Raw genomic sequence first — 27563 nt, forward strand, 5'->3', positions numbered from 1 at the left:
ATATTAATTATATTTTGGGGATATTTTGCTTCTATGTTATATAAATATGTAATACACCATATATCAAATTGTTATTATGTTATATATACTGTACAATATATAAAAGAAAATATTTGTTCACATAATACATAATTAGACTATAGAGATTATTGCCTCAGGGTGTCTGTCATTGAGGCCAAGAATGCAGGAGATTCTTGTCCCTTCCTCTGAAGCATTTGGTGCTTGCCACTTGACTAGATGGACCACAGGTGTGATCCAGTATTTAATTCTGCTGTTCCTATGTTGTAGTGTGAGGAGAGCCCCTTTTAATTTAATTCTTCTCAACAATCCTCATCAGGATTTTCACTAATTATCACTTCAAACAGCAACTTCTATCCAAGGATCTCAAAAGCTTTTAGAAGCATCCATTAATTTCCATTAAAATTGCAAAGAGAACTCAGGGGTCAAATTCCTCCCCAAGATATTTGCTCACAGTCACATAGCACGTGTCTGACAAATAATTCAGGTAGCCCTGATTATCAGCATCCTGCCCTACTGGTAGGGCATACTTGGCCTCCTTCTCCTAAATGTCCCTGGATAGTCTCCTGGTCCTTTGAGTTCCCATTTTTTCTGGGTGGCTAATGAAGACAACCTCTTAGGTTTTGGTTAGAAAATGACCCTACTGGCAAGATGGGACAATGGTGCAAGTAGTTAGCCATTTGCAAATAATAACCCCTCACTCAGGAGACAATGCTCCAGGAGTAAAAACATGAGGAGACTGACCATTCTCTTAGAGATAAAATATATAATTTCCTGTTTGAAAGTATTGCACTCCTGGCCATCTGCTCCTTTCCAGAAATGAGGGTTAGACAGTTAAATATGGCCTTCCTGCTAAGCAAGGTGCTTGCCCTTTCTCTAATGTATAGAACATGGACTATCAAAACTGCATTATCTCTGGATCTGATAAAGAAACCACATCAAATGCAGAGAAAAAACAATTGGCGCTAGTGAAAATGAAGTGACAGCATAAAAAAAAGTGAAAAAATAAAAACCAAGCAATAAACCCTTTCATGAAGTCAAACTTCTCAGCTGAAGTATGGAAGAAAAATACTCCTTTGTCCTGAATACTTGCAGTGAGCTCAGGCATTTATATGGGCACCAAGTATGCTTTTGTCTAAAAATATAACCCTTTCTCACTAGGGTGGAATTTTCTGCCTGTGGCCTTACTTCTGGCTTAAAGGTGTGGGGATGAGGGGGGGAGCAAGTGGCTGTGAGGGTCCTGGTGGTGAGGAAAATTCCAGGAGGTCTCCCTCAGTTTTTCCCTTAGATGATTCTGTCAGAAGGAAGTGTGTTTCTTTCCCCTTTCCTCTCTGTGAGTGGGGAGGTTGGCACTCAGAGCCCACAGATAACCCAAGGATCCAGACTGGTCTTGGGTAATGGTCCACCAGAGGTTAATCTACACAGGTACCTTATTTCTCCTTATCTGTTTCAGGAGTAACCCTGCCTCCCTATCTACCTCCTGGACAGTGCATCTCCTCAGAGTAGCAGCCATGTTAATCTGTATCCGCAAAAAGAAAAGGAGTACTAGTGGCACCTTAGAGACTAACAAATTTATTTGAGCATAAGCTTTCGTATGTATGTAGCTCACGAATGCTCAAATAACACTGACAGCGTTTCCCTGCTTGAAACTATTGCTGCCCATTCCCATGCCCCCAAATAGGGGATCCTCCAGAGCGGACTAGGCTCAAGCAAAAGTTAGTGTAGCCTCTAGCTGTATAACTTTGCACAATACTGACTGCTAGTTGTTGGGGGGAATGTTAAACAAAACTCTTTTCCATACAGATTTATTTTTTAATAAAAGAGGGCAATCCTTACAAAATAATTCATCAGGTCCTGCACAATGTGTTAAAAGAAAGTGCACACTGCAGCTGCACCTTGCTGATACCTTCAGAAATATGTTTAAATTTCCACTTACTAATTAATGTTTTACCTGTCATCTGTATTAAATGCAGCTGCTTAGGGGAACAGGCTGGTCTTAACCTCTGATGTAGAAGACTTCTCTATAGTTTTATCCTTTATGTTTCCCACCACAAGTTCATGGTTCACATCTTTTTACTCTTTAGAGAAATATACCAATGTTCGTGAATAATATACATGTGTTTTGTCCCTGATTTCCACTGGGACAGATGAAGCAGACTGATATAGTTTAGGCTATATCTCATGGTTCCACCATGGAAAATAACTGTGTTTTGCTTTTTCCTTATTGCACACTGTTTGCAATGTTTTTGTTTTCTGATGATAGATGAGAAGGATGCACCTGAGTTCTGATCAAGGCCCTCCCCCCTAAATCATCACTACCACTCCAGCTGTCGGTGATATCCCACCAAAGCTTGAGTGCTTTTCAGTTTGCACGTAGGCGTTAAAAGAACCTCAACGGAAAACTGCAGCTACTGACAACTAAAAGATAGCAGAAAGCAGAACCTATTAGGGAAGAGTTATTTCATTTTGAGTGAATGTTGGTATAGAAATATTACCTTAAGATGTTGGCCACAATTAAGGGGAAAGTAGTACTACCAAAGTACCTCAGTGTGCTTGTGATAGGCGAAGGGAACAAGTGGCAATATTTATGCCATTTTCCCAAGGAAAAGAAAAGAAATGGCTTAGGAAAAGTAAGTCAATAACTGATCAAGTGGTAGTAGAGGTCTGCACTGCCATGCAGGAGACAAATTCAGTTTCTAGTCTAGGCCTTTTTGCTTTGCAAGCTGGCAGGCATAGGGAGGCCTCTGGAATCATAACACTAATGGTTGGGTGGGAATGCTTCATGTTGCATAAAGAGAGATTTTGACAGGTTCTGGAGAGTACCCAATCTAGTCGTCCTCAGACAAAAGGAGAATGCACGGAATTGTGGAGGAGAATTAAAGTGAGGAAAGACGAGGATATTCTTAAAGGGCTCATTGAAGTACATATAGGAACCACTTGGTTAAAAAGATAAGAATTATTGCCTCTTGTGTATAAGAATTATTGTCCCTTACGTGTTCAGGAAAGTGAAGAGGTTAATAGAGAAGAATTAATTAATCTGTCCTGGCCTGGGTAACTACTTTTTGGGGCCTTCCGGAAGACAATACACACAGCAGAAAGGATCTGGTAGATTTTACACAACAAAGTGGTGGTGTGATACATTAGGGCTGATGCACATGGTTTCATTTCCTGGGGTGATGATTATGAGATGAAAGACATACTCCAGAGTAATATTTTTGTTTCACCTGAAACACTGTAAAAACAAAGGGTTCTGGAAAAGATCCAAAATATAAAGCTGTGATGGCAACATCAGACTGAGTCACCACAGAAACTCTGCATATGTATGCTCTGTAAATTCAAGAATAATAATACACAGTCAACAACAGCAAATAATTAAGAAAAACAAGTGTGTTGTCTTGACTATACTCTCTAAAAGAGGAATTCTCAGGGGAACAGCCTTCAATTGCCATGCTTAATCCAATTCCTTGACATCAAACACAGGGAAAATAATGTGAGTTTTGTGCTGTTACTGAGCAAAGTTTGTTACTGAAGTTACAGAAGACAGAAAGATTAAGAATCAGAAGCCATTAAAGGCAACAGCACAACAGGGTGATGTTGCTCAAGTATTGTACGAGGAGTGGGGTCATAATAATGAAATCCTCGACACATGCAAAAAGTCAAATGGATAACAAAAGAAACTTAATCATCTTAATGTGGCGTTTTAATGATGCTACTGATTTGCTATGCCAATTCTGAGATAATGAGCCCCCTAATGCTACAGATGTTCAGCCAGACTTAAAAAAAAAGAAAAGAAAAGAAAAAGCTTTTCTTGTATGCCATTTCCTAACTATCCAATTAAACAAATTGTGAAAGCATCTAGATAGTTTACCAGATTTTGACAGCTGTTCATAGGATTTAGAAGCTTGGAGCACTAAAGAACAAAAACAAATCTCTCTCTCTCTCTCTCTCTCTCTATATATATATATATAGAAGGATTAGAATGTTTTGTGACTACCTGTACCTGACTGACATTAACTGATGAATTGTTACATACAGTATGCAAATGTCTCCACAAACTGTTCCTAGAATTGTGAGTACAAGAGAGAATTGTGAGGTACTAAAACCACTCTTTGCCATCTCACAGAAAGTGAGATTTTCTAGCCTATGCTGGCAAAATAACACAGTTGCATACCACAAAACTGAAGAAGTCATAAGAGTTTACATATTAAAGAGAATTCACAATCCTGAATGTCTATGAAAAACTCAGCAATCACTATGCAATGAACATAACGCAATGTGTACATACTGTAATTCCATAACATGGCAACCATTTTCAATCCTGTCAAGTGAAAGCATAAACAAAGAAGAAAAATCCATAATCAAATACTTGAGGAGATGCACACAGTTCATCCAGTTACAAACCCTTAGATAAATTACTTCTTTTCTTTCCTTTCCATGTTTTCTTAAGATTCACAAAAGTGTTAAATTACATGTTCATTAAAAATTTCAATAAAGATTACAAAAATATTTTTCAGTATATTTAGTACTGGAGAAAGGTGCCAGGCAGGCAGCTTGCAATTTAGGCCAGGTCTAAACTACAAGCACTTTGCCAGTATAGACATAAAATTTTTATTAACGTTAATGTTAAAAATTCTATAATACACAGGTTAAGAAAAGAGTGTCTGTACATCTGGGTATAGTGCATAGATTATCCACAAATACAATGTTTGTTTAAAAGTCATAAGATACCTATAGTGCATAATCAGCAATAACCCAGATTTAGGTGAAAAAATTTAACAATACAGTTTAAATATTAGCATCCAAGTATTTGAGTACATCACTCATGAAAAGTTGTACAGTGAGTTGGTTGTAGAAAGCAAATATAGGAATGAGTGTAGATTGTCCCTCAATAATTGAGCATTTACGGTAAGGTGTCCATTTAAAAAATACATATACTGGTAAAGCACTCCTAGTGTGGATGCAGCTTTTACCAGTAAAACTATGCTTTTGCTGATATTACTGCATCTAAGGGATTTTGATGACACAGCTAGTTGGTCACAAATCACACCTCATCATATCTCTGACCAACACAGTTATGCCTGGCCTTACCCACAGGACAGGGACAACACAAAAAGATACAGAGGAACTTTCCTTCACACCATTATGTCAATGTGGCTGCAGGTATCAACTGTAAGGATGAGAATGGAATTCAAGTCCTCCTGGCCCAGTCAGACTTTGAGGTTTCTCTGCTGAAAATGGTGATAAAGCCAATTAATGATGACTGTGATGATGTTTTTTGTGAGAAGATCATTTGTCAGCTAGGCACTGAAATGGATATTCTCAAGTCATTTCATAGTCCCCTGAACAACCATCAGATGACCTCTACTAATCTGGACTGGATTAACGGGCAAGTAGAAGTAAAAGATTCCATTGCCTAATACCAGTCCTCTGAGCCACCCCTCCTCCATTGCAGCTCTGACATGGTCCGGAACAACCTTTCTGTATTTCTCCACCTGATTGTCCATTTAATTTCAAAATTCATGATTCCCCAGCAGTTGACTCCAGCCATGTCCCCTTCTGCCCTAGGGATGGAATAGACATGGCTGGAACTCACTGTACTCTGGCAATCCCAGTAGGTCTTCTAGCCCCATTACAAGACAATGGGTTTACCAGCAGGCTGGGGCTACACTACATTGCACCAGGGATTGGGTGGAGCAGCACAAAGCCAACTTTGCTTCACGTTCCATAGGTGTTCCAAGCATTGAGCCAGTGTGCCTGAGATTTTGTCTGATCAAAATAATTATTTAATCTATGGGTCAGATCCTCATCTGGTGTAATTCAGCAAAGCTTCATTGGACTTCAGTGAGTATCTGGCCCTACTGTCCTTTATTACCGTCAGATTATTTTTGCCTGTTGCAACTAGTGTCTTTAATCTTAGTTCTATAATTCACCGTCTACATTTTAGTGATAAAGAAATAAACACCCGTTTAAGTTATACACTATATACAGCACATTTCAAGGGTGATATCTAAATGAGCCAATGTAGTGTGCACCTGGTAGAAATTTCACTTCTAAAAATAGAAGAGAAACTTTCATAATTCCTCTCTGTGGAATGCATGTTTTATGCTAATTAGTCTCTTTATTTTTATTCAGACTTCAGATAAAAATAGAAGCAAATCAGACTGAAGTACAGCACTTCAAATAGAAAAATCAGGAATACTCTTCCAAGCATTTGTACATTTAACTTCTATCTATAACAATTCCCCTTTTAATAACTGTCCTCCAAAAATCAAAATAGAACCTGATGTCTCTTAAAATATAATTAAATTACCACAAAATAAATCATAAGAATTATGCTGGAAACTCAAGTGAGCCAGGAAATTCAGAGTTAACCCTAACCCTCAGCTTCTTAGAGCTTTTTCATCAAAGACTAACATTCTGGTTTTTTTCCCCTGTGGAGACCTATAATTTCATGAAGGATCCTATGCCCAAATATTTTAAATGTCTGTTAGCTTTTGTATATTATCAATTGTCTTCCCTATAATAATGGTCTTTCACTTTATCGTGCTTTCATTCAGAAAGATCCCAAACCACTTTACAAAATGTTACTGATTGATCTATCTATATAGGAATTACATTGTCCAAAGCTAAGTGCTATCAACTCTGGACTGAAAGATAGCAACCATATATTATATCCAACTAAAGCTGCAGTGGGAATTTAGGGAAGCGGACTGTAATCATCCTGGATGGAATGTGACTAGAACACCAGGCATTATTTGGGGATGAGAGTTTAGTATTGATTCAGAGAGAACACCACTTCCTACTTCATCACCTGCAGTGCCTGAATTTTATCTTGAGTTCTCCCATTCAAATCCTGTCTCTGCCAATGTTGCTTAATTTACAAGATCTTCTGGCATTGATTTTCTGAACTTTTTTTTTAAAAATAAAAAAAGAAGAAGATTAAACTCTGAGTTTTTCTGTTACTATTTAGATAACATGAGTCAGAGAACACAACTTGTAAAACTACAATTCCTAAAGTCCAGAAAGCCAGATACAATCACAACCATTAAATCACACTTCAGTAAGATAGTTGAATCAGAAAACATCTGGACATAACAATCAGACTGAAAGAGGTTATATGTTAAATTCTGATAGTATAACCTTTAAACACTATCGAATGAGATTAAGAGACATATTACTAATGTGATCAGTCAGGCTTGACTTTCTTTGGTCATCTGGTTTTTAAAATGCATTTCAAAACCTGAACTGTTTAAAGTACAATCTTGCTAATCACTCTCAAATAGATTTTCAAATGTCCTTTATTCCAATAGCACCTGATAATACTAACTGACATTTATATAGCAAATTTGATTCCAAAATGTTTTCAAAATTATGCACAATATACAGGATTGAGGAATCACTCTTGTGTGGAGTTTAGCAGCCAGTACACCATAGTGCATAAGGAAGGGAAAATTTTGGCCCAAAAAAGCAAGGCAAATTCCTACTCTTATGAAAAGTACCAGTGGAAATTTAATGAACATGCAGAGAAGACAGGACCTTGGTTTTTAAGGTACTGCCCAAAAGACCCAAACAGATTAAACCACATGAAACTCAAATTATCTATTTTGGAAGAATGAAAGGTGAGTCAACCAAACCAGGATTTGAATGTATAATTCTAGATAATCCAGGTTTTGAAACTAGATTTTTAGATCACAAAAAGCTTCCCCTCCAGAGTTACTTTGTTGCGATAATATAATCCATTAATTACTTTTGCACTTTAATCTAGTTTTGACCGCCTCTGGGTTAATTTCTGCATTCCAGCATCCTTCCAGTGACTCAAACATTATTAAACTCATCCTTTTTTGCCACATAAATAGGTCTGGGGATAAAGTGTGAGTTATCTTAATTGATATCCTCTACTAGCCCATGTTTCTGTAAACTGATTCTTGTCTAATGTGACGTGTGATCTGATTTCCAGGGCCATTCTCTCATCTTCACCTCTCATATGTTGTGTACCGCATGGGAAAAAATAGGTCCCCGGTCTAGATTTCATTTCAGTACAAAAAGAATAAAATTGTCCCAGTTTTAATTTCACAGTTGTATTGTATGGATCTATGGGTTACATACAGTGTGAACAGAGGAAAGGGAGTACAGACCTTGAGAACTAAAAATCTATTGAATAATAGTATGTACCTTTTTCCTCCTTGGCCTTGCCTTCTCTGACCAGATATGATACAGATAGTCACATACCTCAAAAGAAATTTAGTCTTTTTTTCCTAGGTAAGGATAATGGATTAAACAGACTAAGGAAATGACTGCACATTTCTGGCTAAGGCAATCAAGATTACTGAGTTTTCATACCTCTAATTCCTAATTACATACCCCTAATTCCCTGTTATAAGTGCCCAGTACAACACAATCTGCAACTGTATGTCATTCATAAACAAATTGTAATGAAACTGACTAATTTTTGTTGATGTCATTAAAAATGTTTGGCAGTATTGCTTTTTGTTGACAGTACAGTACTGCAGAGTTAAAACAAAGTAGAGTAAATCTTTTGTTGATAACATTAGGGAGATGTGACTTTCAGTTCAGACATAGCTATCAAAGCTCACAGACTTGACACAGTTAACCAGTACAGACTCCTTGCCTGGTTTTAACACTTACAGAAATCCCCTGTTAAATGAACTTCTGCAGCAAAGTACTGCTGATGTTGTGAGATAACCCCTGAGTCCCATGAGCGGCAGGGCTCGATCTAGGCTTGGGAGATGTAATATTCTGATAAAAAACGGCACTTCCTTTTCAAGCAGATAAGTGCGTGTGCTAAACAGCACCACTGGAACCTCAGTGAGCGCCTAAGCGAGGGTTTGTCAGCCTCTCCTGTCTCACTCCAGCCTTTTAACCGCCCCCTTTCACACACCTAAATGCAGCAGCAATTAGCATCCATAAACCACAAATGTGGCTTCTATTTCTTTTTATTTCACAACCATGAAAGCTAGCTAACATTCATAACACTGAAAAAGTAGTCTGCCTCAACCAATGATGGAATTGAGACTTTAATTATAGTACTTGTGCTTGACCTGTGTCTCCCATGGAAACAAATATTTTTAATTTAATTTTTAAATTAAGGACTCTTCACTTAAGCATGTGCGCCACTCAAGGCCACCAGGGTGGGGGATATGAAAAGGAAAGGGAAGTCTAAATCCTTCCCCCAATATCTGCCTCGTTGCTTGTCTCTTTTCTGACTAGTTACAGGAAGCACCATTGGAACACTTTTTTTCATAGTTGCAGGCAGGCATACACCATGTGCACCACAGCATACAACTTCAATTCCCTTGGGGCAGCAAGGGTTCTTTTTGTTCTTCACCAAGCTTTTTATTAACCTGCTACTACAGTTCTCTGTCTAACTGCTTGCACTATATTCAGTGATCATACTAAGGTCAAGCTCATTTCCTTGGGCTGTGTGTGTGAAAGGCTGAATTTCACTCACCATGTGTAACCTTTCTATGGCATGTTTTGAGCATGCGGCATGCAGGCAGAGGGAGCATCATATCACCCAGTGTGTGTTTGTTTGGCCAAGGGACTGTACAAATTCGAAACTGCTAGCTACAACTGCAGATTTTCTTACAACTGATTTGCAATGTTCCTGGGATGCTGCTTCTTGTTTTCCACTGAGAACAGTGAAGAGGGATACAGAAATGCAACAAGAATATTAGCTTTGATGAGATATTTTGACATTATATCATAATTCATTTATTGCCATTATTAATTTTCTGTAATGTCAAAAAATTAGCCCAAAACTTCTACCAAACCAGTCCAGAGTTGGACAATATACAGATTGCAGTTGTCCCCACCTCGCACAAAGCTTGAAACCATGTCTCCATTACTCTATATGGAAACCACCTCCCCTGATAATGCAAGATTAATAAGTGAACAAGCTCTAAGAAATGATCATTGTTACCAGGTATGGATGATTTAATCATATAACAGGGAAAATGCTGGCTTACAGCAGTAATGAAAGACAATTATTATTGTTGGAGATATCTTTAATTGAAAAAAAAAATACTAAACTATCAAATGCCTGATCGCCATCCAAATAGATGGCTGCCTGCCATTCAGCAGCTGGAGAACACCATTTGGGAATGGACAATGACCATAGGCTGGTGGAACTGAGTTCTTCTCAAAACCTGGCATGAGCGTCCATGGCTGTATAACATCAAGATAGGAAAGGAGGCTTCTCGGTAGGCCTTTGGTGAGCTAAGCTTGATAGTGAAGCACCAGAACACAGGGATGAGAGCACTGCTTCAATGTGGAAGAGATTTTGGACTTCCCTGTGAAAAAACTGTCCACCCTGGTCTTTTGGGGACAAGTTTGATGATGGGAAGTCAGTGGAGGGTATGTTGTGGAGACTTGCAGGACAATACAGAATGTGTTGCAGGGTGCGTGATCAAACGGAGTAAAAAGGCCACATGAGGGGCCAGAATATGGACAACCCTGGTTGCGCAGGTGCCATCAAAGCCTGGTTTGACCTGTATAACTTTTAGGATTGGTGATGATGAAAAGATGGAAAGAGCCCAGCTTAGCCTGAGTCTGCACTCCTCACTTCCATTTCCAAAGTCGCAATGGTGGCACCATCTTTTCTGCTACTAAACTCTTCCCTAGGCCTGGAACATGCCAGAACCCCAGCCTCCTTCCCACATCCTGCTATAAGTCAAGCTCCATGACATTGTGGAACAGGGTTCTGTGGTTTGCATGGGGTGTGGAGGTCCCCATGTAGCTCTTCCATGGCATCACCACCCAGAAGAGTGGACGTTGTCAGCTTTGCTACTCTAGGACCTTCTCCACCCACAACGGGATGGGGGCAAGCATAGCATTTGATTCACACTAACTGAATCCATTTAAAACTCTTTACATTTAAACATTTATTTTTAATCTTCAAAGCTGCAGGGGTGATGAAAGCTTTGGTGGATCATCAAGGGATGTTCATGAATGTGTACACAAGGTGACCCGACAAAGAGCATAATGCCAGAATTTTCAAAAACAGCGGACATGTGACGAGCAGAGAAAGGGGAACTGTATTCCTACTAACAACACTGACATGTTACCACTGTGATTCTGGATGACTCTGTATACCCATTTTTGCCACGGCTAATAAATCTTTTCATAGTTACAACAAACCCAAAAAGATGCACATCCACTAATAAATCCAGCAGGTGTAGCATGGTGATGGAATGCGCATCCAGGTAACTGGAAGTAAAATGAAGATGGTTGTTGACCTGCAATGACTGTTCAGTGACTAATGTTCGAATTTTCATACCCAATACATTTTGTATAGCATATGTGAAAGCAAACGTGAAGTTTTTAATTAACAATGGAATGCGAAGGCAGCTGGATTGGTATAAGTTCATGCACATACAGTCACACAAGCAACTGTTCTTGAGCCTGTTAGCATAGCCTGCACTCAGCATGCTGCACAAATTAGAACTACTCTGTGCATAGATTATCAGACTGATGGTGCAGAACTGTATGTGAAGCAAACACAAAACACAAGAACCAGAGGTCCCATAACACAAGAACCAGGAGTTACTCAATGAAATTACCAGGCAGCAGGTTTAAAACAAACATAAAGAAGTACTTCTTCACACAACACATAGTCAACCTGTGGAACTTGTTGCCAGGGGATGTTGTGAAGGTCCAACGTATAACTGGTTCAAAAGAACTAGGTAAATTCATAGAGAATAGGTTAATCAATGTCTATTACTCAAGATAGTCAGGGATGCAACCCCACGCTGTGGGTGTCCTTAAGCCTCTGACCGCTAGCAACTGGACGATATATTCCCTATCACTTGATAATTATCCTGTTCTGTTCATTCCCTCTGAAGCATCTTGCACTGGCCACTGGTGGAAGACAAGACACTGAGCTAGATGGACAATTGGTCTGACCCATTGTAGCCATTGTTATGTTCTTAAGTAGTAAATGTCATTTTATGTTGTGATGCTGTGGTATGTCTTTTTATGTATTAAAAACATCCTTCTCCTATTTCCTCAAAATCTCTTTATTTGTACATTGAAGATCTTCATAGAGGAGTGGATTATTGTGGTGTTGTAGTGGGTTTATACTCTGGGTTGTTTCATGAAGGATGAATGTTATAATGGCAAGGTAGTTTATTGAAGAGTGAATTGATGATGTATTGTTATTAATAACAGTATCTTTGACATGTAAAATTCACAGAACCTTTGTTTTCAAGAATAAAAGTTATTGCACAAAAGAGGGTTGCAGCAGGTCAGCTGCCATATAAAATAATATGTACAAGAGCAGGGTCAACATAAATGTTCTCTTCTCTGCACATAAAATATATTTGGATATAGCTTTTCTTTCATACTATTGCAGGTAGCTGAAGTGCCTGGAAAAATGTCATGAAGGAGCTAAAAGTAGGGGGCAGTCAAGTAACTACTAATGTCCTGATTGATGCCAGGATATTGGGCAGGTGATACGTTTTAGGTTCAGGCCAGATTTTCAAAGATATGTATGTGACTAAAGATGCAAAGGGGTGCCCAGTGGGATCTTCTAAAGCACCTAAGCAGTTTTGTTATTTAAATCCTATTGATTTCAAAGGAAGTTAGGCAACTAACTTGCTTACACACTTTTGGAAAATCCCATTAGGCATCTATATGCATCTTTAAGTGACTAAATACCTTTGAAAATCTGGTCCTCAGTCTCTAAGGATATGTCTACACTATGGAGATGATACCGGCACAACTATGTCTGCATATGTTATGCTGGCATAACCCCATAGTGTAAACGCAGCATACATTAACAGAAGTGTTTTTTCTGCCAGTGTAGGAACACCACCTCCCCAAACAACGTTAGCTACATTAATGGAAGCACTCTTCCATTGATATAGCTGCATCTACACTGGAGGTTATGTCAAGATAACTACATTGGTCAGGATTTTTTCACACCCTGACTGACGTAGTTATACAAATATAACTTTCAAGTGCGGCCAAAGCCTAAGTAGCCCATTCTTTGGCAGAACTGAACACTTTTGCAGGATGTGGCATGGAAGCACTTTCTACTCCTGCTGCCTGTGCTGTACCTAGTTTGTGGAGAACTAGAGGACTTGCCTCATTCACCAGTTAACACTAAATTTACTTTATATATCGTTTTGTATTTTGTTAAAGCAGTTTTATTTTTAATTACTGAAAGGTTCTAAATGTGAAAGTTCATTTTAGACCAAAGTAAAACTGTTACTTCCAAGTTATGGCACAAGCAGATAACATCTAACTTTAGTCATTTAGATCAGCGGTTCTCAAACTGTGGGTCGGGACCCCAAAGTGGGTCTCGACCTCTTTTTGATGGGGTCACCAGGACTGGCTTAGACTTGCTGGGGTCCAGATCCGAAGCCCAAGCCTCAGGGCTTTAGCCCTAGGCGGCGGGGCTCAGGTTATAGACCCCCTGCCTGGGGCTGAAGCCCTTGGTCTTCAGCTTTGGCACACGTAGGGCAGCAGAGCTTGAGTGGGCTCAGGCTTCGCTCACCCCTCCTGGGGTCGTGTAGTAATTTTTGTTGTTAGAAGGCGGTCGCGGTGCAATGAAGTTTGAGAATCCCTGACTTAGGTGACCAATTCAGAGAAAAAAATTTTAAATGGCATGATTTAAGTAAATCCTGATTCAGAAAACTGCCACCTGAAGCCACAGACATAATTTGTCTTGATACTAGTGTATTTTCATGGACATGGTGTATTTGAGAGGCAATATGAAACTGCTAAAACACCACATGGCTTTTCCTCAGTATATATTACCACATCCTCTGCCAAGCGGTATTTTTCACTGTCTGTGGTTGAGAACTGGCATAAATGAACATGCTCTACTCAGAGTAGCTGGAATGTTTATTAATGCTGTGATTTCACTTTATGTCCATCTAGATACAGAGACCTATTTCAAGGCCCCCTATCTCAAATGTTGCAATCCTAAAGGCCACACCATGAAAGATTTCCAAGAATCTAAGGACTGCATCTTTTATCTTTTTTGCCTATTAGGTGCTTTGATACTACAGAGAAGAAGCCATACCAGTTTCTAGATAGAAAGATTTAAATAGACATATAAATGTACATAGGATATCTTTTCAATTAAAAATAGGTACACATGGGTGTAATATTTGTATCTTCCTTGAGAGATATATAGAAATTGTTTGAATTCATGGTCAATAAAAACCTAGAGTTGCTCAGCTTTTTCCTCACTGAGCAGTTACAGGGAAAAGATTACTGTGTGCAGCAGTTTAAGATTCCATAGTGCACTCTTGTTCCAGGAGTACAGAATAATCTACCCTTCCTTTAGAAAATGAAGCTGAAAGCTGTGAAAATATTCTGAGTTAATAAAAGTGGTGAAGTGATATTGATGCACAGTGCCTTGCTAGCATATATATTGTTTTATCTGAAACAAACTACTTGTTTCAAAACATTTCAGTGTATGATTTTCAACAAGAAAACTTCGAGTGAATGATTCTGCATGAGGTGCATTACCCAAACTGCCTCTCATTATCTGAAAGTCTGTCACGGCTCCCAACAAAATTGCACCCAGACTTACATAACACTCCCTTCTTCTACAGTTTTGGAATCTGATATATTATTACTTACTATACGTGTATGATCTGTTATGTCTGTGTAAGTAATACATTATAAGTTCTTTGGGGCAGGGACCATTTTTCCTTGAGCTTTTGTACAGCATTGAGCACACTATTAGAGCTTGCTAAATAATAAATAAAGTTAATCTATAAACTCATTCATAAACCCAAGATTGAAATGTACAGCATTTATCTGAGAGTGAACATTTCATGGGTCCTGTATAAATGACCTACGTACAATCTGCACATGGAGATTGTTTGATGGGAAATAGTAGTACTTCCTCCAATCTCCATATCACCTGGGAATCTGTTAAAATGTTCAGACCTCAAACTCATATTTCTCTGTTTGTATATCACGTAGCACACGGGAGCATGATCCTAATTAAAACTTCTAGGCACGAACATAACACAATCAAAGGAAGAAGAAGATCTTTAACTATTGTTTTCATCATGCAACCCCTGTTTACCTCCTGTTTCTTCATGAGGTTGACTGTGCTCTTTCATATCTTCCCTACTATCCATGTTTTCCATCTCCTGGAATTTGTTCACATTACAGTCTTTCAAAACTTCCTGTCCTTCTGAAGAAAAGAAAATGTTAAATGATAAGTAACCCTTCAATAGCATCTTCCATGTGATTATCTCAAGGCACTTTGCAAACTTTAAAATAATTTTCACAACACTCATGTCAGTCACCATTTTACGGATGAGCAACATAGCTCAATGATTATGATCATTCACTGAGTCACGGATAGAATTGGGAACAGATCCCCAAAACCATACACCCTTCTAAAACAGCAACTATCACCAATGCTATAGAATATACATCTAAAAGGAGTGTTAATCTATTTTTCAGACTTAAATATTCTGGAACTGTTCCGAGTCAGGTTAAAACAGATAAAAACTGAAGTATAAGTAATTATATTTAATATGCCGTAGGACCTTGCTAATGTGTCCTAATGACTAGGAAACCCATTGCAAATTAGTTAATTTTATGAATTAGCAGATAAATAAACAAGAACTTTAAATAAAGCATAGAAAATGCTCACAAGATGTACTTTGCTCATATGGGGCTCAATCCTGCAAGATGCTGAAAACTCTGGCCCTTATCTAGTAAAGTGCTTGAACACATGCTTAACTTTAACCACGCGAGTAATCTCATTGAACCCAATGGATTTGTATCCGTGCTTTTGGAAAAATCACCCCCTTAAATAGGAAAATTGTTAACTATATCACTGGTGATCACTTTGGCAGAAACAGCAATTAATGTGCTTATCCCACAATTCCAAATTGCCTCCCAGGCAGAAAAAGGCCCAACTATCACTTAACCAGATACCAAAACCTCCAGCTTCATTTCTAAAACCTTTTCTTTTGTCCATGAGCAATGATAATTCTGAATCACATTCTTTTAATTTCTTGTCTATCACACTATTTTCTAAAATTCTATTGCCCTCTTATGCATTTACTTCAACTCAAGAGTTTAATTTTCTGTCCTGTAATGTCCATCTTAAGTTTTGTAATGTATCATCTAGTTCTAGTACATTGTGCAATTCTTCCATTTTTATTCCATTTAAAATTAACTAAGATTTTAAAGAGGAGGGTGAGAGAAAGCTTAAGGGTACAGTACCTGTAGCCACTGACTGTTCCTGAGAATTACTTAGATCCATACCTGACTGTGTATCTGGAAAGGACACAGACAAAGTAAATACTAGCAGCACTGTAAATTGCTAATAATATTTTTTAAATGATCTCTGCTCTAACAAAGCTAGAAGAGTATAATTTATTATGAATAAACCTAAACAGCAAAATTGACATTAATAATCTAAAGAAAGAGCTATCAAACAATAATTTTTATCAAGTGGAACTTGTACAATATAATTAATTTATACCCATTCTATTTCTATAGCTCGACTAGTGTTAGGTGTCCAAAACAAGCAAACAGCATTCTTCCTTTTACAGTTTCTCAGTGTTACCGAATCAAATCATCTATGTTTTCCATTTAAGACCTCATTCTGAATGCAGCTTGATGGTAGTAGCTATGCATGGGAGGGATTTCTGTGGAGCAGAGTACTAGACGCTCCTAGATTCCCTTATTAACAAAAAGGAAAAAAGCTCCTATTAATTTTGTTACATCAAATTTGTTTAAATAGGGGTGCAAAACTAACTTTGTTTCTGAATTCTCATAGGGATACTGGGGCAGAGATTTTAAAAAACTGGAGACTAAAGATAGGCTCCTAAGTCTGTATTTAGGAACATATATATGTGGTGTGATTTTCTAAAGTGCTGAGCACCCAATAGGTCCCTTTGAAATCAGTTGGAGCTACAGGTTCTCAGCACCTCTGAAAATGACTTAGTAGCTTAAGTAGTCATTGATTTTTTTAAATCCTGGCCTGTGTAGATCAATGTACTGCACTTTCTAGATGCCTGTACTGTCATGACAACTTACAAATGTGGCTGATATTAATATTCACCTTTTTAATGGTGCCGTAGCTCCCTGTTCCTTTATTTCCTCTTTCCTTCACTATTTTTGTTCCTTTACATGTCAAAAAAATCTTGAATTGTCTTTACATAATCAAACAAGAGACCCAGAGCACATAAAACTCATTCCTGACAGTTACATAACAGAAATGCACATACTGTGGCAGTGAGGTGTTAACCACTACTGACATTTACCCCATAATTATCTATCTTTACCACCACTGTTTATGGAACATTTTTGTGGTCTCTTCAACATCAAAATGTAAAGCTTTGGTAACTAAAAAGTAAAGATGCCTGGCACTGCATGAGGTTATCCTAAAAATTCTGGGCGAGTGTGACCTTACTGACCTGCTCAGCTTAGTAAAAGTAAGTTAAAAAAAAAAAAAAAGTTTTGTACCTGCCTGATAAAGTTGCTAAAAATTTTGGATCTATTTTGGTCTCTTAAATGCTTGTGTTTAGCTTTCATTTCTCAAATATTTTATCTGTGTCGCTCCCACTATGGTTAAACAGTAATGAGCAGTAAACAGCAAGAAAAAAATTGATCCTTTTTAAGAGTGGGATTGTCAGAAGTATTCAGCACTGGCCTAACTCTTCTCCCATTGAACTTAAATGGGAGCACTTAGGCCAACACTGAATACTTATGAAAATCTCATTTTAAAATTAAATCAGAATCCCTATCTTCTCTCTCTTATTTAGTTATATGTGTCATTTCCATAGTGTTTATTAGCCAAGGATCCCAAAATACTTTACAGACATTAATGAGGCCTCTGAAACTCCCTGTAAATTAGGTAAATATTATTATACACATTTTACAGATGGGGGGAAATTTAGGTATAGAAAAATTAAGTGATCCATTCAAGGTCAAACAAACTCAGAGGCAGACTCCAAAACAGCACCAAAAAGTACTGGTTCTCAAGCCAGACCAGGGTGGCCAACCTGATCCTGAGAAGGAGCCAGAATTTACAAATGTACATTGCCAAAGAGCCACAGTAATACATCAGCTCCCCCACCCTGCTCCCAGTGCCTCCCACCCACCGGCAGCCCCACCGATCAGCGCCTCCTCCTCCCGATCAGCGGTTTTGTGGCACGCAGGAGACTGGGGGGGGGGGGGGGGGGGAGGAGCGAGGGCTCTGCAGGCTCAGGGGCAGGAAGGGGTGGAATGGGGGCAGGCCCTGTGGCAGAGCCAGGGGTTGAGCAGTGAGCACCCCCCGGCACACTGGAAAGTTGGCGCCTGTAGCTCCAGCCCCAGAGTCGATACCTGTACAAGGAGCCGCATAGTAACTTCTGAAGAGCCACATGTGGCTCCGGAGCCACAGGTTGGCCACCCCTGAGCTAGACCATAATATTTATTCTAGGGCTGTTGATTAATCACAGTTAACTCACGCGATTAACTCAAAATTAATCGCGATTAAAAAAATTAATCAGTGTTTTAATGGCTCTGTTAAACAATAGAATACCAATTGAAATTTATTAAATTTTTGGATGTTTTTCTATATTTTCATATATATTGTAGTCTGTGTTGTAATTGAAACCAAAGTGTATATTATTTTTATTACAAATATTTCCACTGTAAAAACGATAAACAAAAGGAATAGTATTTTTCAATTCACCTCATACAAGTACTGTAGTGCAATCTCTTTGTCCTGAAAGTGCAACTTACAAATGTAGATTTTTTTGTTACATAACCACACTCAAAAACAAAACAATGTAAGACTTCAGAGCCTACAAGTCTACTCTGTCCTACTTCTTGTTCAGCCAATCGCTAAGACAAACACATTTGTTTACATTTACATGAGATAATGCTGCCCTCTTTTTATTTACAATGTCACCAGAAAGTGAGAACAGGCATTTTCATGGCACATTTGTAACTGGCATTGCAAGGTATTTAAGTGTCAAATATGCTAAACATTCTTATGCCCAGCATGCTTCCATGCTGATGATGCTTGTTAAAAAAATAATACGGTAACTACATTTGTGACCTAACTCCTTGGGGGAGAATTGTATATCCCCTGCTCTATCTGCATTCTGCCATATATTTCATGTTATAGCAGTCTCTGATGTTGTTCATTTTAAGGTTTCAAAGTAGCATCCGATGAAGTGAGCTGTAGCTCAAGAAAGCTTATGCTCAAATAAATTTGTTAGTCTCTAAGGTGCCACAAGTACTTTTCTTTTTGTTCATTTTAAGAACACTTTCACTGCAGATTTCACAAAACTTTTCACAAATGCTTTCAGAAGTCTTAAAAGAGCAACACTCTGATGCGGAAACTACAGAATCCAAACCACTAAAAATAAAAATCAACCTTCTGCTGGTGGCATCTGAATGAAAATGCATCAGTCCACACTACTCTGGGTTGTTATTGAGCAGAATCCGTCATCAGCATGGACGCATGTCCCCGGGAATGGTGGTTGAAGCATGAAGGGACATATGAATCTTTAGCGCATCTGGCACATAAATATCTTGCGATGCCAGCTACAACAGTGCCATGAGAATGCTTGTTCTCTCTTTCAAGTGACATTGTAAACAGGAAGCGGGCAGCATTATCTCCTGCAAATGTAAATAAACTTGTCCGCCTAAGCGACTAGCTGAACGAGAAGTAGGACTGAGTGCACTTACAAGCTCTAAAATTGTACATTGTTTTATTTTTGAATGCAGTTTGTTTTTTTACATAATTCTATATTTGTACGTTCAACTTTCATGACAAAGAGATTGCACTATAGTACTTGTATTAGGCGAATTGAAAAATACTATTTCTTGTTTTTTTTTTACAGTGCAAATACTTGTAATCAAAAATATATATAAAGGAGCACTATACACTTTGTAGTCTGTGTTTTCATTGAAATCAATATATTTTAAAATGTAGAAACTATCCAAAAACATTTAAATAAATGGTATTCTATTATTGTTTAACAGTGTGGTTAATTTTTTTAATTGCACGATTAATCGTGTTTAATTTTTTTTAATCGCTTGACAGCCTTAATTTATTCATGTCTCTTCATCCCTTCTAAGTCACCATGAGATCTCTATATGCGATCTAAAGCAGAGATATTCATAAAGACAAAGATGTCATAATGTAATTCCTAAACATAAAGAGCTAATATCTCTCCCTCTCTTAAATCATTTGTTTTTCATTTAACGGCTATGGGATGTCACAGCTCTGAAATCTAATAACTGAATGCCATGTCCAGATTTATATGAAGTCTGATAATTCAGTAATATCTGGATTGTGGGAATAACTTAGCATTTTGACCTCTTCCTGGTCACTTCTGACTCTTTTTGATTTCTGAATAGAGTTGCATGTTGCGAAATAAAGTCTTCCAAAGTTAATGTTTGAATGTGTAGTTCAAGAAAGAACTTAAGCATATGCTTGAGTGTCTAAGTGTTTTCCTGAATTGGGGCCCAAATTAGAAGGAAAGTAATTGGGGGGGGGGGCGGGGTTGGTTGTCCATGCTAATTTCTATAAAATAATGTTATACTTTTAAATGCTTCACAATAAATGCCCTAAAGGTTGCCTTGAAGGTACTTCATTTTGTATGACAGTTTTTTCCACTAAGAGACAAGGTGGGTAAGGTAACATTTTTTATTGAACCAGCTTCCGTTGGTGAGAGAGACAGTTTTTGAGCTACACAGAGCTCCTCTTCAGGTCTGGGAAAGGAATCATAGAATCATAGAATCATAGAATATCAGGGTTGGAAGGGACCCCAGAAGGTCATCTAGTCCAACCCCCTGCTCAAAGCAGGACCAATTCCCAGTTAAATCATCCCAGCCAGGGCTTTGTCAAGCCTGACCTTAGGAACTCCCAGCATCACAGCAAAATGCAAAGTCGAACAGATTATTTAGCATAAGTAGTTAGTACATATTTTCCACTGGTTTTCTTGCCCATACATTTCACCAGGTACCTTATGTAATGAAAAAAGAGATCCCTTAGGTCAAAGACTTTCAGACAAGACATCTTCTGAAGAACAACCACCAGGGAAAGCTAACATTTGTCTTCAATCCCATTTACTACCGATATCAAATAACCACTTGATATGTTGATCATCAACTAAATAGAAAGGCTAAGTAGTTTTGTTCCATTAATGTTCATTTCCTTCTGTTTTACTCTCCGACTTTTTGGGCAACCATTTGCCGATCTGGTGGGCATCATTCACATGCAGTATTTACTGTACTTGTTCCACATGTATTGTTTTGATTTTTCCATACTCTGGTTTCAGCTCTAATCTTTTCATAGTTGAATGGACAAATAAAATGTTGGTTTTAGCTACATGACATACATTCTTAGCTCCTGATGGGCCTCATCCCAAGAAGATAAAAATATCCACCTCTAAAAAGGCAGAGACTGTCATTCACTACAAGTTTGTACAATGCCTAGCACAATAGGACTCAACCTGTTGGAGATATTTAGGTGCAACCGCAATATAAATGTTAAACAATATGTTTGATTTTTTAATCAATACTTCAAAAGAAAAAAATTCTCTGATATCTGCAATGTAGATCTCAGAAATACAGAAAGCTGTGTTTTATATACTATAACATATAGTGCGTAATTTGAAGACCTACTCTAACTTTCACAAAAATGTACAGTACAGTTCTCCAGTTCTGCATGTCTTCTGAATTTTTGACAGCAGAGTCTAAGAAAATAACATTTTGACCAAAAGTGGGTGAATGTATCCAGAGACAAAAGTCACTTATGTGTTATCTAAAACAGGCTGATCTTTAGGCAAATTATGGAGTACATCCTGTTCTATAACCTTTTTGGAATAACTTGAGATCTTAAGCATCTCTTGAAGTGTTCTCAAAAAGGAATCATCTGGCATCATGTGATATTACCCACCATTACACTAAATAAGAAATCCAAATGCAAAATCCACCGTTCATGTATCTCATGGCACTGAGTGAATACCTGTCCACTGATATATATATGCCATTCCTGTGGCTTTCTTTCAGTTTTTTTGTTCCCCCCCAAATGAGCACTATCCCTGTTTTTTTCCATCAGGAATGTAAAAGGGCTAGTATTTCCTTCTGACTATGCAAACTCCTCAAATACTCTCCATTGGGAATGAGCACAATTAATAATAAAAGAAAAAATAGCTAATTCTCTGATTATTAATGTGTTCTCCAGTTACATTTTCAGTGTAATAATAAACTGTGAAATGTGAATTAGCTTTCCATTTTCATGTGATAAGAGATCCTCTTCAGAAGCCTATTTTATCTGAAACCATCAATCCTGGGAATAAAAACAAATTACTACACATCTTAACACTTCAGTAATCTGTTTTTTTCAAAGCCTAATTTATTATATTCAAATCATATCCAAAGAAAAGGTGTTAAAATGCTCAGCAGAAAAGGTAGAAGTCCATTGGTTCATGCAATGCAACTTTTTTCATATTTGTCTTATATCATAATTAAACACATTACATTGTCATGTTCCAAAGCCACAGTCAAAAAGTTAAATGCAAAAAAATTATATATTACTAGAAATACTGGACTTAGAAATCAAGGAGTTTCACAGCTAAGGCATTCGATTTGTCATTTTCTTACCTTATAAAGTCTAAATATGAAGGCCTAGAACAGTGTATGACAGGCTTCTACTGTGATACTTATGGGAAACTCCCAGCTGATAATAACTAGGTATATGTCCAGTTGGGACCATTGATACCAATTCTAATTAGCTGCATGTTTATATCTTCTAGTTGTACAAACAACTAGTGTATGTACCAAACAGCCTGATTTTGTTACACTATCATATTTTTATTCCACTCTGACATAATCAAGAGGCCTTAAAATGAGTGGGAAAAGCTCCCTATGCGGACATGGGGGGAAGGGGGGAGAGGGAGGGCACCTGGCTGGTGTGGAACTGGTGTAAGGACTCTGCAGGGATCAAACTCCCAGAACTAAACACAGTGGGTATATCAGGAACATGTTGGGGGCGTGGCTGCACTGTATTGTGGCAGCTATTTGCTTGAGGGCCCACAAATGGACTTGGGAAGCAAAATATAAATTAAAGTTACCTAGAGACCATCTTAAATTAGGGCTGATCTATGTCAACACAGTTTTTGTACCACTATATTGATTTAGAAACCAATATAGCTAAAGCACTACAACTCCCTAGAGTGGACACAGTTATACCACATAAAGGTATACCTTATTCAAATAAGTTATATATAATATAATATAAGCACCTTTGTATGGTATTCAATCAGCTATACCAGTATAAGAACCTTTATATTGTATTCAATAATCTATACCACTTTAATGCACTAAACTGTACCAATATAAGCATCTTTAAAGGTATAACTGTGTCCATACTAGGGAGCTGTACCATTTTAACTATATCCATTTTTAAACCACTAGTTATGGTGGTACAAAAACTGTTTAGACCAGCCCTTAAGCTCTCAGTGCAGGGACTATCCCTTTATGTGGATTTATACAGTGCCTTGCACAATAGGACCCTGGTCATGAGTGGGGCCTTTGGGAAATATAGCACTATAAATTAATTAAATTAATTAATATTAAAAAATAATGACATTATGTATCATGTTTTTTTCCCCATTCACTAATACCACAGTATTTGCATAACTTTCAGGCCTCAATATCCATTCATCTGCACCTGGTTTTCATCAGACATTAGTCTTCTCTAAAGGTCCTTCCTTCAAGCCCTTATGTTTTCTTCATACATCCTCAGACCTCCCTTCTCAATAAAATATTTTGAGCCAAATCCTTCCTTGTACCATGTAGGTGTGCTAGAAGGAGAAATGGACATAGGAAGCCTCTGTGCTCCATGAAAACAGTAGAACAATATCTACTTAGCGCTCAGAAAAGCACAAGGTGGGGCTCACTTACGTATCGGCTAGTCCTCATAAACTTCATGGGGGCAGGAACTGCCGGCTAGGTTACATGGGAAATGTGCAGCTGACTAAAGTGTATGTTGCATTTGGTGTGCAATGTTCATTTACAAAACAGAAGTAAAGTGCAACAGGTGTGAGACTCACTCTATGCCAGCATCAGAGCTGTCAAATAATACTTAACAAAAAAAACTTATTCAAGGGATATTATTTTATGAACGTTTTATTCTGTTATTTGACCAGCATACAGAAGTGGCTGAATAACTTGTGAACATATGTAATTAATCAAGTATTCAATGACTTGTGATCTTGTCAATTAAATATACAGTGAATAATATCTTTCTATTGGCCACACATCTAACCAGCGGAATGGCAAGTGTGAATCTGTCACTGTTATGTTCTCTTCTCTCTGTTTGCCACCACCAGTTAAGAGCAGGATTTTGTCTTCTTTATTAGTATACAGTTGCACTGGAAAATGTAATAATTCAACATATCAAGGATGAAATCTTGGCCCCACTGAAGTCAACTGAAGTTTTCCAATTGACTTTAATGGAGTCAGCATTTCACTGCAAATACCTATTTCACAGATTACTATTTGCATTCTCTTGTATTTTCAATTTCTAAAGACAATTATCCCTGCTATTGTTGCATGTAGTAGAGAAATTAAAACTATTTACTCTGTCTTGATACCATCTTAACAGATGGTAAAAATACAACAGTCTAGGCCTCTGTCTGCAATCAGAACTACACAGTTTAAATTTTTAATCCACCAAGAGTCCTAATGCAAGATCAGTCTTTATTACATACAGTATGTAATTTCTTTTGCCACTGTCATATAATTTCCAATATTTTTCATATTCGAAACCATGTTATACTTCTAACACGTGAACAAGGGAAAGCCTATTTAATTTTCAGGTTGAAGTGCCTTATTTGGCATTTCAAACTTCAATAACTTCCTGAATAAAACACTTGGCCCTATTTCATCTTTTATTAAACAAAATTATTTCTTTTCACTTTTTAGATTATATCTGTGTGCCTAATAGTATCTTTCTCATAGTCTCAGAGAGTCCAGCTAATACGGCATTAAAGCTCTTTCCCTTTAAAGCATTCCCTTTTTCCTAGTAATTTTCATTCCCTTTTTAAATAATTGAGACATTTCAATTTTAGAAATAAATTATGTCATAGCCTAAGTAGACTAAACTGATTCTTTTCCACATTTTCCACCATGGCTCTCTGCTAAAACCAGTATGCATTTTGAAAATGACCTTGAAAATTCAAAACACAGGAGTATTCAGGTTTTTAGTCTATAGATCCCTCAAAATAAACATGATGGGACTTTAATCTGGTCCTATAACATTGTGCTACTCTGACATCCTTCCCCATGGACTGTGCCTCAAGATGATGGAAATGCCCATAATCCTGAGAACTATGCTGGTAGGAATATAACCGGTAGGGCCACGCATGCCAGATAGGCTGAAGGGTAGGAGCCAGACCAAAGGCAGTCTACCTGCCCTCCTGCTAGGAGGTTGAAAGAGGGCTAACAACCTGTTCCTGCAAAAAACAAAGCCATTACAGAAATATACAATACTTCTCGGCTCAATATTGGAAAGCTGTGATGAAGGCCCTATGTTCCCCATGGAATAAAGAGGCATAAATCAAGCCAGTCTTATGGACTATACAGTACTTGAAATTAGACTTCGACATATGTTGGAAAATATAATATCTAGCAGTATGCAGTTATGGACAACATTCTGATTTTCACTTTAAATTTTGATCTACATTGCATCTATCTTAAGAAATTGACCTTGTGTAGTATGTAGGATATCTTTACTCAGTTTATTCATGCCAATACATTAAATGCAAATACTAATCACACAAGGTCAAATTCTGCATTCCTTAATAAAATAAACTTCCCCTAAACTCTTTTAATATTTGGTCAAGTAAGGACTACAGAATTTAGCTCATAAACACCAGGCCCAATCTGAAAACCCTTACTCTTGCAAGTAACCATTTATTCATGTGAGTAAAACCTCACTGACTTCCGTCGGATTACCTCTTCTTTTTTTAGGGCAGGAAAAACAAGGGAAGACATCCTGGCCCCACTTGAAGTCAATGGTAAAGCTTCAGTGGAGCCAGGATTTCCCCTAAAAGTGTAAAACTAGGATTATAAAAGAAAACTTTATAGTTATTGTGTCCAAAGAGAATACAGTGTAACTTTATTCTGTACAGCATCTTTCACATAAATTGCATCCGAAAACATAAGAAACTTTAGTACACTTCAAATGCATCAAGTGAACTTCAGAGTGTAGGATGTCACATAGAACCCACTGGCAACATTAAAACTTGAACCATCAGTAGCAAGATATATTTTACTTGCAAGAGTTTTTAAAAGACAAATAAGCAAATTTTTGGAGAAAAAAATATACATTTCACAGAGATAGAGGCCTGCTCATTACTTATTCAGAGACTGTTCTCATTTGCTGAATAAAAACATACAGTAAGTAATCACAACTTGATCAACTAAGAAAAATGAAACTGACACATGCAAGTAGACCCATTCTTTCAAAGCATTCACGGCTATCAAGCTGTGGCTACCCGAATTGAGTCAGATTGTATTTAAATTATGAGTCTCACAGAAATGTACATCTCAAAATCTTTCATCACAAGAGGGCTAGACATTGTTAAAACAACATTTTAATTTAACCTAAAATAAAGGGGTCTCCCCCTCCAAGTGAGTGAGACTAGGCAGGGCGGATTTTACTCTCAGGCTTTTTTAACATGAAGAATCGAAACAATGTATTAATAATCTCACTCTCAAACTACTAGTGAATGGGACTAATTGCAAAGGTTGTTAACAATATGAAGAAACAAAGTATTTTGCCTCGTTTCAAATACTAGAACCTAAATTAACCTGCAACTTCTTTTTAACTGGATACGAAAGTTGCGTGCGCTTTTTATAAGCACAAAGAAACCCACACGCCCTTAATTCGTTAAAACCCAGAATATGAGCTGTAGTTAAACCAGGCTCTAAATCTATAACTTTAACATCTATGTTGCACAGGTTCTGAAATTAAACGTAGAAAGAGGCTCGACTCGTTTCCTGTTTTATTGCAACACACGATTTGATTCCACCTCTATGGATTGCAATCTGGTTGCAGAAAAGGTGGCAAAAGAAGAAACTTTCAACTGACTGCGAGGACAATCACGATTTATAAAATACTCCATTAAATACGATTAAAGCAACAAAAAAAAAAAAAACCAGGGGTCCCTAAACCGGTGCACTACACCCTTATAAAAACAGCAGAGTCTCTTCTCACCTTCCATGCTGCTGTTCCACGTGTGCTCCCTACTCCACGTGCTGGTCCAGGGCTCTAGGATACTCAACTGCAGCAGGCGGGAGATTCCCAGCGACTGGGCTTCCGCTCTGGATAGGAGACTGTGACATCAGGCATTTAAAGGGACAGGAACTCATTGTCTGTGTGATTAGAGCGGCGCCGGGTGGTGGTTTGAAAACCTCGTGCAAAACTGCTGCGAGAACACACAGCCCCTGTAATCCCTTTAATGAGTCTGGGTGCAAAATTTCAACCTCTGGCAGGAGAAATGGGTACATTTCAGAATTAGCTGTTA

General features: G+C 37.9%; 2 protein-coding genes across 5 annotated transcripts in view; one reads left to right on the top strand and one right to left on the bottom strand.

Annotated features, from left to right (window-relative positions):
* Positions 1-27402, bottom strand: part of IKZF3 (IKAROS family zinc finger 3) — a 49909-nt gene extending 22507 nt beyond the window's left edge. The window contains exons 1-3 of one of the 3 annotated variants that reach the window (XM_048830392.2): positions 27254-27402; positions 16243-16296; positions 15086-15196 (exon numbers count right to left, since the gene is read on the bottom strand). In XM_048830392.2, coding sequence (XP_048686349.1) covers positions 15086-15196; positions 16243-16296; positions 27254-27260 — 172 coding nt within the window. In that variant the 5' untranslated portion in view covers positions 27261-27402. The remainder of the gene's footprint in view (positions 1-15085; positions 15197-16242; positions 16297-27253) is intronic. The other 2 variants (XM_075123583.1, XM_048830391.2) reach the window with 2 other exon arrangements.
* The window catches only part of ZPBP2 (zona pellucida binding protein 2), a 77492-nt gene that overhangs the window by 27484 nt on the left and 22445 nt on the right, over positions 1-27563 (top strand). The gene's annotated exons all lie outside the window — the stretch shown is intronic.

The sequence above is a fragment of the Caretta caretta genome, chromosome 27 (assembly GCF_965140235.1).
Source record: "Caretta caretta isolate rCarCar2 chromosome 27, rCarCar1.hap1, whole genome shotgun sequence".
NCBI lineage: Eukaryota > Metazoa > Chordata > Testudines > Cheloniidae > Caretta > Caretta caretta.